The following is an 8,811-nucleotide window of genomic DNA, read 5'->3' as shown; positions in this document are numbered from 1 at the left end:
CGCTGCGCCCGCAGCCCCCCAGCGCGCGCACGTTGAGGAGCGCGCGGTGCCGAGCGCGCGCTCAGCGGCCAGGGGCGCGCAGGCCCTGCCCGCCCCTTCCGTCCGCACGCCCCCGCCGCCCCGCCGGCCCTTCCTCTCCCACCTTCCACTCGCGGCCCGCGCCCCGCACCCGGCAGCCCCCGCGTCCTCCTCCCGCGGCAGCGCTGTCCGCGGCGGCCGGAGCGGGCCGGGCCGGGCCAGCGGGCCGGGGGATGGCGCTGCTGGACCTGGCCCAGGAGGGAATGGCCTTGTTCGGCTTCGTGCTCTTCGTGGTGCTGTGGCTGATGCATTTCATGTCCATCATCTACACGTGAGTTGGAGGGTCGGGGCCTGGGGACCAGCGAAGCTGGCAGGCGTGTGCGCCGTGGAGGGTAGCGGGTTCCGGGGGTAGAGAAAGCTGATCCTCAAACCGTCCCCCGCCTTGGTCTCCTTGGGGCGGTGCGGCGCGGGGTCCTGGAGAGGGAATAGCGCTGGTGTCGCGACAGGGCTTCTGGGTTGCAGGCGACTGCAGAGCCCTAGGGAAGGAGCCTGCTTCTGTGTCTGGTGGAGGGTTTCCTGCTTGGTCTGATTGTGTAGGGGATTCGTGTGATCTTTTTTTACATCAGGGCCAAGATGTATGGTGTATTGTGGGGTTTCCCCCTCCCTCCGCGCGGGCCACGTCTCTTATGGTGATGGTCCTTAGCACTCTTCCGGGAGCTGCTCACCACCACCCTGAGACGTCCCTGTGGGTTTTCTCCTTCCTGGAAGAGCTGTATGCTTACATAGGTGTGGAGCACCTGCCCGCCTGGAAAAACGTCTCGGAGCCAGTCTGTGTACAGCTTTCAGTCCTATCAGAGTGGCATTTCAGTATGACTTACTTTCTCTCTCTCTCTCTCTCTCTCTCTCTCTCTCTCTCTCTCTCTCTCTCTCTCTCTCTCTCTCTCCTGTCTCTCTTTTCTCTCTTCTCTCGTCTTTCTTACTTAATTCTTTATTTATTGGCTTGTTTAGAGTTGTATTCTTCCTGCCCTCCAAATAGAAATTTTCATTTGACAGGTAGCTCCCAAGGCCTACTAGATACCACCTAGTATTGGACTAAGGACACAGAGATGACAGCAGAGCAAAACTCCTGCCCTCGAGAAGCTTACCTTCTAGAAGGATGAAACATGATAAAAAAAAAAAAATCCAAAAAAAGGTTATGTCCTATAAAGCAGAACAGGGTGAATAAAACAGAACAGGGTGAAGGAGTGGAGAGACATGATATCAGTGATCCTTCAATGAAATATCTTTAAAATGAAGTCTATGTAAATAAATGAAATAAATGTGTAGAGATGAACTCACTTGGCGGTTTATCCTGGGTCGGGGGAGTAGGAATAGGGTAGAATAGGATGTTACTTTTAGATGCATTTACCCCAATAGAAATGATATGCCTTTCTCTGTTCGGTGTGCCATTTCCTGATACCGAGTAAGATGACACTTGTACAAGATAAGCTGACACTTTTTTGTTTTGTTTTGTTTTTTTTGAAAGTGAAAGAAAACATACCTCGGGCAGTATGACATTGCTGACTTTTATAATTTTTAAGCTGTATTTATTGTAACCACACAGGCTCTTAAAAAATAGTTACTATATAAGAAATTTAGACAGTACAGAAAGGAATAAAGAAGACAGTTATAACATATACAAAAATATTACCCTGTTAACTTTTTGTGCCTACATTCCCCATTATATATTTTTTTTATATGAAGAAGGCAGGCAAAGGGGGAGAGAGGAAACCAAGTCATGACTGTCGGTGTGGATTGTAGGCTGCTACTCCTTTGCTCTAGGTCTAAAATCCATATATGAGTGAGTATATACCATGGCTGTTTTAAAATCTCACCTACTTAGTGAGTGGTTTTTGAGAAGCAGTGCAAGGCACTGTTCTAGGTGCTAGAAGTAGGCACAAAGAACCAAATACTCCAGGCTACTGCTCATAGGGAACTTTGCCTTCAAAGTGACCTGATCCTTGTCTTTTCCATATCAACAAATGTGTGAGCTCTCTTCAATGTTTGAGTTAGATGCATAGCATTTTAGCTTATGAGCTATTAATATTTATTTGTTGTTACCGATAAGAAATTCAGTTGATTCCAGTTTATTAAGCAGCATTGTAATGATTTTATTTGTATTTCTTAACTTTTTCCTGTGCTGGGAGCCAAACGAAGGGCCTTCTGCATGTTGGGCAAGAGCTTTATCCTTGAGATACATTACCAGTCCCTGTAATGAATTCTTACACATGTATCTCCTTAGTTCACATTTCAGAGAAAGTATTGGACATAAGATGGTACATCTTTTAATCTTTGATACAATGTTACCTTATAAAAAATGTTACAGCTACTCAGCTACTCATAGTCCTGGCCATATTGGATGAGGGTTATTTCCTTCTTTTGTATCCCTTATTCTTCACAGTTTCTTTTGTTTTGATTTTCATCTGTTTAGTTATTGGTTCCACTGAATAGTTTTCAGATATTTATATGCTAGTTTCATTGAGTCATAAATTATGTGGGCATGATCTTTTGCCTGTACTGCAGTCTATTGCCAGGTTCATCTGTTTAATGTGAAGGTAACTTCTGTGTTAATCTGTCGCATGGTGTAATTTTCCCAGTCTATTTTATTGTCTCTCAATTTGAGACTGGGGTATTAAGTGGACAGGTCTTCTGTTTTATGTTTCCTTTTATCATCTGCATTTCCAATTATATGTTAATTACATGTTTGTTTCCTTCTAATGTTGTGAATTTTCTTTTAATTTTTCATTTATTACACTGTGATTCTCTCAGCATTTTTTGTTATACAATGAGAATTTAGAACCCTAATGTTAGTTTTACTTACATAGTTACCAACCTGTTCCCAGGTCATTTATCAAGTGGTTCAATTGTTCTTTGTTTAGAAAAATAACAGCCTATTTCATAGACTAAATTCTTTGTACTTAGGTATATTTCAGGGCTTCTAGTGCCGTTTCATGGTCCCACTGTTTTCTGTACAAGATCTATTCTGTTTTTATTAATGAAGTTTTATTAGCTGGTGAGACAGCCCTTTCATTTCTTGGAAACTTTCTTGACTTTTATAAATACATTTATTATTTAGAGGTGAATTTTAGAATCTTTGTTTCAGAGTCTTTAGGTTGTTAGTTGTAATATGAAATTTATAGCTCAACTTGGAGCACACACTTCTTCCAAACATTCTGGAAAAACAGCCCCCTCCAGTGTATGCGCAGGAAGCATCACACTCAATGAATATTAACATTATTGATGTATCCAGTATTTCAAATAATCAACCAGAGTGTGTTTACTCCTAGACTTCAGAATTTTTTTTTTATTTCATTATTTATTTGTTTATTTTTGTGACTAATGCTTTATAAACAGATTTTCTTAAAATAATCTTGCTTGCTTGTTTGTTTGTCTTTGAGTTAGGGTCTCACTAGGTAGCTCAGGCTGTCCTGGTATTCATCATTATGTAGACCAGGCTGACCTTGAACCCAGAGATTCACCTGACTCTGCGGGAGTGATGGGATTAAAGGCTTATATCACCTACTCCCAGCTATAATTTTACAGTTTTGGGCATAGTATAAAAATTTAGCTTCCTTGAAGTGCTGTAAAAAGGCTTTGTAATTATTTAATACTCCAGGACACTACCTTTAAATTTTTTAAAAAATCCTCTGTGTGTGTGTGTGTGTGTGTGTGTGTGTGTGTGTGTGTGTATGGCATGCAGGTGAGATGACAACCTGCAAGGGTTAGTTTGGTTTTTTAATCCCATGTGGGGCTGGGATTAAACTCAGGTCATCAGGCCTGGTGGCAAGCACCTTTACCTGCTATGTCATATCTCCTGCCCCAGTATTACTCTTTTTTGGTGATAACAACATGTTCTGGGGCTCGGTGTGGTACACATGGCAGGTGGATCTCTGTGAATTCAAGGCCAGCCTGATCTTCATAGTGGGTTCCAGGACAGCCAGAGAGACCCTGTCTCAAAAACACAAAAACAAAGCAAATAAAATTCCTGAAAAGAGATGTGCATATCAAACAAAGGAAACAAAATCAATTTGTAACATGTTTCATTTGCTAATTATGGGTCTTGTAAATACTTTTGAAATAGATTAGTGAATATAAAACAAATAACTAGAGTAATTGGCACATACCGGTAATCTCAGCACTCAAGGAGGCTGAGGCAGGAGGAATGTGCATTGAAGGCTAGCTAGCCTAAAATATATTGTGAGACCCTGTCTCACAAAAATAAAAACTAAAAAAGCAAATAACCAGCAGAAGCATTTGTATATAAATTCAGCCATACTTTTTTTGGTTTTTTGTTGTTTTGTTTTTGTTTTTTGATAAGGTTTGTTTGTTTGTTTGTTTGTTTGTTTTGTGAGCTGGTCCCGTCTTCATTTCCCACTTTTTGCATGTATGGTTTCATTATAAATAATAAATAAATAAGATACTTCCCAATTTGATGGGAATTGTTTTCAAGAAGAGAAAAAAATATTTTTTCTTGCCATTTCTTTACTGCATAAGTAAAATTAAAGTTGAGTCTCAGTACTTAACAAAATTAAAGAACTATGGAAATAGTATTTTGTTAAAACACTGTGCAGAATCTTATTTATTTATTTATTATTTAGGTCTTTTGAGACAGTGTTTCTCTGAGTACCCTTGCCTGTCCTGGAACTCTCTCTGATACCAGGCTGGCCTCACATTCACAGAGAGCTGCCTGCCCCTGACTCCTGAGTGTTGGGATTAGAGGTGTGTGTTACCATTGCCTGGTTTTTTTCTGGGGGAGGGATGTCATTATTTTAATAAAAGGATATGTTTTCTGAATGAATGTTCTGTCTTTATCTCTCCTGTTATTTTAAGTAAGGCAAAGATGAAGTGGGCAGATGTTGGTACCCTCCACTGAAAACTTGTGCTTGCAGCTGGTTGTCTAGCAGTTGCCAGGTTTCTAAATACTAGCACAGTTCTGTGTCCTGTATCAGGTCAACATGAGGGGTTCCCAAGTGTTAAAGATGCATGAGTAACACCAATATTGCAATAAAAATGTAAGACATTTTGGAATTGCTTTTAAAAAGTATTAGATACAATGTATCAACGGCATACTTAATCTGTTCTGTTGTATCTTCTTACAGTTAGATAAAAGTCTTGGCCTGTGTTTTAAACAGTGTAGCTGGCATTTGATTAACATGTTGACCAGCTCTTGTTCAGTGAAGTTATTTGCTGTGATTTCACAGGTGTCTCACAATTCCCATAAGTATCCCCCATCCAAATAAAGAGTAGTTGTCGATAAAATAGAAACAGGTTATTTCCCATGTTATGAATCTGTCTCCACTCACGAAATCTCTACCACCCACTTTATTCCTCCTCAACTTTAATACCAAACAGAGGCACAGCCATTTCAAAGTATTATTTTAGATGGCAGGTACTTATGGGAAGGGTCTCATTCCCAAGATTTTGATTTTTCTAAAAATAGCAGGTGATTACAGTCTCAAACAGTCAGTGTGGGCTAAGTGCTCTTTATGGGTTATTTTGTTTTTCCTTTTTGTCAGAGTGACTTTGGTTTCCTAGTTGGGAACTGGGATGAAAACACATAACAGTCTGAAAGTTTTCTTCTCCTAGAGCCGAGCCATCCTTTTTGATGATTGATGTATCTCCCATCCATTCTTGCTCTCTCTTCCCCATTCTGCCCTCTCCATCTAATGATTGTCTTTCCCCCTCTGTGTGGTGCCCTAATGATTAGGATTAGAATTTACTGTTTTGTTAATTGTAAGTACCAGGCTAGCTTTAAAAAAAAATTAATTTTATGGGCATGAGTGTTTTGCCTCTATTATATTTCTGTGCACCATGTCTATCAGTGGTGCCCACAAAGGCCAGAAGAAGGCATTGGATCCCATGGAACTGGAGTTACAGTCTTATAACGTGAGCCTCCATGTAGGTGCTGGAAGCTAAACCTGGGTCCTCTACAAGAACAGCAATTGCCCTTAACTGCTGAGCTATCTCTCCAAACCCAGAAATACTTTTTTTTTGTTGCCTCCCCTGCCCCCCAGACAGAGTTTCTCTGTGTAGCCTTGGCTGTCCTGGAACTCACTTTATAAACCAGGCTTGTCTCAAACTCATAGAGATCTGCCTGCCTCTGCCTCCCAAGTTCTGGGGTTAAAGGTGTGAACCACCACTACCTGGCTCATTCAATGGGTCTAAAGAGCAACATTAAGATAATTCAGTTTTACTGTTCACTATTCTCTTGATTGGTTGTCCTGTTTCCCCACATGGTTGACTCAGTTCATCCACATGACTGCCTTGCATTGTTGGAAATGTTGCTGCTCTCCACTGTCTCTAGAGCTTTGTTCCCTTTCTGCTTCATTTTTTGTATTGTAACCATGTCATCATTCTGAAATCTTGGGTCATGTGCTTTAGGTCTTGCCATTACTTCCCACTGTCTTCAGGTCAAGCCTCTGGATCAGACACACAGTTCATTGGGAGCATAGCCCCCCACCCCCACCCCTTTCTTCAACAGTATTGGATTACTGGCATTCCTCTGAGTGCACTGTACTGTCCTCAGAATTATTACTCCTTCCCATCCTTTTTTTTTTCTTTCCTTTTCTCCCCCCCCCTCTCTCTTTTTTTTTCCCCGAGACATGGTTTCTCTGTGTAGTTTTGGAGCATGTCCTGGCACTCGCTCTGGAGACCAAGCTGGCCTGGAACTCACAGAGATCTGCCTGCCTCTGCCTCCTGAGTGCTGGGATTAAAGCTTGTGACACCAACGCCCGGCCGATTTTTCCTCTTTTTAAAACATTTTATTTTTCAAATTTTGCATAACCACTTCTTACTCGTTCAAGTCAATTTAGACTTTAGTTTTGTGAGGGGTTTGAGTGGCACTTCTTATGTCTTTCTGTGGTTTTGAGGAATGATCCATTTAAGTAAAAATAGAAAGTGATTTTCCCTTTTCATGTATATATTGTAAGTGTTTGAGGGGACCTATGTTGACTTATTTACCACTGTGTCTACAGGATCCACTAAACATTAAATTACTACTTGTTGAATGACTGATCTTTTGAGTTTCTCTAATGGCATTACTGGAGGTGTGTGTGTGTGTGTGTGTGTGTGTGTGTGTGTGTGTGTGTGTGTGTGTGTGTTCATATATTCATTAGTTTAGTCTCTGGTGGTAATTTTGGTTTGAGGCAAATGGTCAACATTTGGGATACTTTTGGTGGACATAAATTTTTAATGAAATTGAACCAAGTGAAATCATGTTCTCACTATGTCTAAACGAGTAGCAGGTGAAATAGTAACAGATTCATTTCAATCTGTTTATATCAGTATCTGTGTTAATTTTTTTTTCTCAAAAGGTTTTCCTAAGGGACCAGTTGTCTTGCTAAAAATAATCTTTACATTCAGTTTTGTCCTTTGGGGAATGTAGAGCCCAGGGCTAGCCAGGGTTGGCTCGAAAATGTAAATGTCACAAAATGTCCCTGGTCTCTCTCCATCCACAGAGTAGTTTAAAGGCTGGGGTCTGCGTTGAGTGGGAGTCATATAGGAGTGGGGACTGGCTCATTTCCTGTTCCAGAATCTTGTGTGCTTTTGAGCTTTATCTGGTAGATCCTTCTTCTGTGAGCTCCCTCTCTTGGTGTTGCTATATCAGCAAAACACCAGCCATACTGTTTTCTGTGAACCAGAGTTAATTGTGGCCTCACCAGAGGGTTAGAGAGGTGGGTTGTTTTTTTGTTTGTTTGTGATTCTGTTGTTGAAGTCTGCTGGCCTCCTATGGTGACATGACTCCTTTATAGTATGTGATATGTGAGTCCATTGTTCAGTGGAGACAGTTTGTACTTTCTTATATGGTTAGCTAACTCCTGGCTATTTCTCTTTCTCATGAGAACCTTGTGCCTGCAAAGTCACAGTTGTACTAAGAACATAGGCTTGAGCTGCTGAAGCCCGTTTAGATGCCCATCTTTAAATGATAAGCATTCCATGGCAATAACATGAGTCACAACCCAACCCATACTAACCACAAACACAGCAACAGCCTTCCAGAGCCTGAGCATAGGCTTCGATGATAGAGGCCACTAATCACTGGGAATAACTGGGATGGGCAGCTGAGCCCACAGTCATCCTGATTTGATGTGGAATATTAAAGATCATGGTGTGGAGCACCGGAGAGAAATTCCAGGCATCTGAGCAGTTGGTTTATTGGAATCACACAGCAGTACTTGTAAAATGAAACAAAACAAGAGCACAACCTGGGGCTATGAAGCAAGATGACCTTTGCCCTTGCAGACTGTATTCTCTGAGAAGCCTTAAGCAAAGTCCTGGTGCCTCACCCTGTTTTAAGATTACTGCCCACCCTCTGGAGGGGATGAGCCCTGCCCACTGCCACTGTTGCTCAGTCCACCACCCCCCAGATGCTGTTCCTTCCCTTCCAAGGCTTCCATTCTGGCGCAGCTAAGCCCAAACAAAACTGCAAGTTGGGGAACTGTCAAGTCAGAGCTGTTGGTGGGTGGGCGGAAACAATGGGTTAAAACCAGGAAAGCCACAGCAACCAGCAGATTCTGCATCCAGTAGAATCCCTGAATGTTTCTTCCTGTGACTCCCAAGAGTTTCTCTGAATAGACATACTTTAGCTCAACCGAGAAGATGCTACTCCAAACGCTTTTCTCTTTTTGCCCATGGTTTCTGCTCATTATATTTGGATTTTAAGTGGGTCCCAGTTAGCATCCTAATGTTGCCTCCATCTTCACTCTCCTTCTAGCTAGCAGGGCCAGCCTTACACACAGAGCACTTCTCTTGGCT

At 41.9% G+C, this 8,811-nt stretch overlaps 1 protein-coding gene across 1 annotated transcript in view; it reads left to right on the top strand.

Moving 5' to 3' along the window:
* The first annotated feature begins 251 nt into the window (after positions 1 to 251).
* The window catches only part of Ugcg (UDP-glucose ceramide glucosyltransferase), a 31,842-nt gene continuing 23,282 nt past the window's right edge, over positions 252 to 8,811 (top strand). The window contains 1 exon segment of the mRNA NM_001246692.1: positions 252 to 349. Within this exon segment, the coding sequence (NP_001233621.1) occupies positions 252 to 349 (98 nt within the window).

Source organism: Cricetulus griseus, chromosome 2 (assembly GCF_003668045.3).
Source record: "Cricetulus griseus strain 17A/GY chromosome 2, alternate assembly CriGri-PICRH-1.0, whole genome shotgun sequence".
Taxonomy (NCBI): Eukaryota; Metazoa; Chordata; class Mammalia; order Rodentia; family Cricetidae; genus Cricetulus; species Cricetulus griseus.
The sequence above is the reverse complement of the archived record's forward strand: the minus strand, read 5'-3'. Positions and strand labels throughout refer to the sequence as shown.